General features: G+C 61.7%; 1 protein-coding gene across 1 annotated transcript in view; it reads left to right on the top strand.

The window, feature by feature from the left end:
- Positions 1 to 1439, top strand: part of LOC107307120 (protein kinase C gamma type-like) — a gene marked incomplete at its 3' end in the record, with an annotated part of 35033 nt that overhangs the window by 876 nt on the left and 32718 nt on the right. The window contains 1 exon segment of the mRNA XM_032441687.1: positions 859 to 984. Within this exon segment, the coding sequence (XP_032297578.1) occupies positions 859 to 984 (126 nt within the window).

Here is a 1439-nt window from a genome sequence, read left to right as displayed (position 1 = left end):
TATGGGGTCTTGGGGTCACTATGGGGGACCTTATGGGGTCCTGGGGGTCTTTATTGAGGTCCTGAGAGCTTCTATGGGGGTGTTCATGGGGGTCTTAAGGGCGCTATGGGGTCCTGGGGGTCATTATAGGGACCCTATGTAGGTCCTGGGGCTTCTATAGGGTCTTGGGGGCTGTTATGGGGGCCCTTATGGGGTCCTGGGGGCTTCTATGGGGGTGTTCATGGGGGTCTTAAGGGCGCTATGGGGGTCCCAAGGGCTTCTATGGGGTCTTGGGGGTCCTTATGGGGTCCTGGGGGTCGTTATGGGGACCCTATGGGGGTCCTGGGGGCATTGTGGGGCCATCGCCCCTTTAAGGCCGCCCAAATTCCCGCGCTTGGGTGGGGCCCACAGAGAGCGGGACCAATGGGAAGGCGGCGCGGAGCGGGAGGGGGCGTGGCTTGAGAGCCGCTATTGTGCCTTAAAGGGGAAACGACGCCGTGTTTCGTTCGGGGTGGGTGGGGGGTGGTCTTGGCCTTAAAAGTGGGGAGGGGGATCGTGTGGAATCTGATCGTTAATTGGATTGTAATTAACGGGGTTCTCATTAAAGGGGCCGAGCTGCTTTACCCTCGTGTTAATACTGTCATTGAAGTGGGGGGGGCTGGGAAGGGGGACAAGGACACGAGGAGGGGGGGGGATAAAACGGCCTCAATGTCACAGATCTGGGTCTGGGACCCCCCCGGGACTCGGCCCCTTTTTAATGGGGGGAGGGGCTGCCCGAGGTCCCCTCCCCACGGAGAAATAGGGGGGATGGGGGGGGGAGGGGAGGGCTCAGAGGACGCGGCCCCTTTAAGGCCCCGCCCCTCCCCGTTCATTCCGCAGGGCCGCTGAAGCCCCGCCCCCTCTGGCTCCTCATTGGCCACGCCCCCTGGCTGTCTCCCTTTGGCCACGCCCCCCGCTCGCTTTGGCCACGCCCCCTCCGACCCCCGGCCGAGCGGCAGCACCGAGGTACGGGAGGTGTCCGTCTGTCTGTCCGTCCATTGAGCCCTATGGGGGCTGTCTGTCCATTGAGCCCTATGGGGGCTGTCTGTCCGTCCATTGAGCCCTATGGGGGCTGTCTGTCCATTGAGCCCTATGGGGTCTGTCTGTCCATAGGGCCCTATGGGGTCTGTCTGTCTGTCCATTGAGCCCTATGGGGTCTGTCTGTCTGTCCATTGAGCCCTATGGGGGCTGTCTGTCCGTCCATTGAGCCCTATGGGGGCTGTCTGTCCGTCCATAGGGCCCTATGGGGTCTGTCTGTCTGTCCATAGAGCCCTATGGGGGCTGTCTGTCTGTCCATAGAGCCCTATAGGGTCTGTCTGTCTGTCCATTCATCCCTATGGGGTCTGTCTGTCTGTCCATTGAGCCCTATGGGGGCTGTCTGTCTGTCCATAGGGCCCTATGGGGGCTGTCTGTCTGTCCAT

This window comes from Coturnix japonica, unplaced genomic scaffold (assembly GCF_001577835.2).
Source record: "Coturnix japonica isolate 7356 unplaced genomic scaffold, Coturnix japonica 2.1 chrUnrandom488, whole genome shotgun sequence".
NCBI classification, from domain to species: Eukaryota; Metazoa; Chordata; class Aves; order Galliformes; family Phasianidae; genus Coturnix; species Coturnix japonica.
Note: the sequence above shows the minus strand (reverse complement) of the source record. Positions and strands in the feature narration are given on the sequence as shown.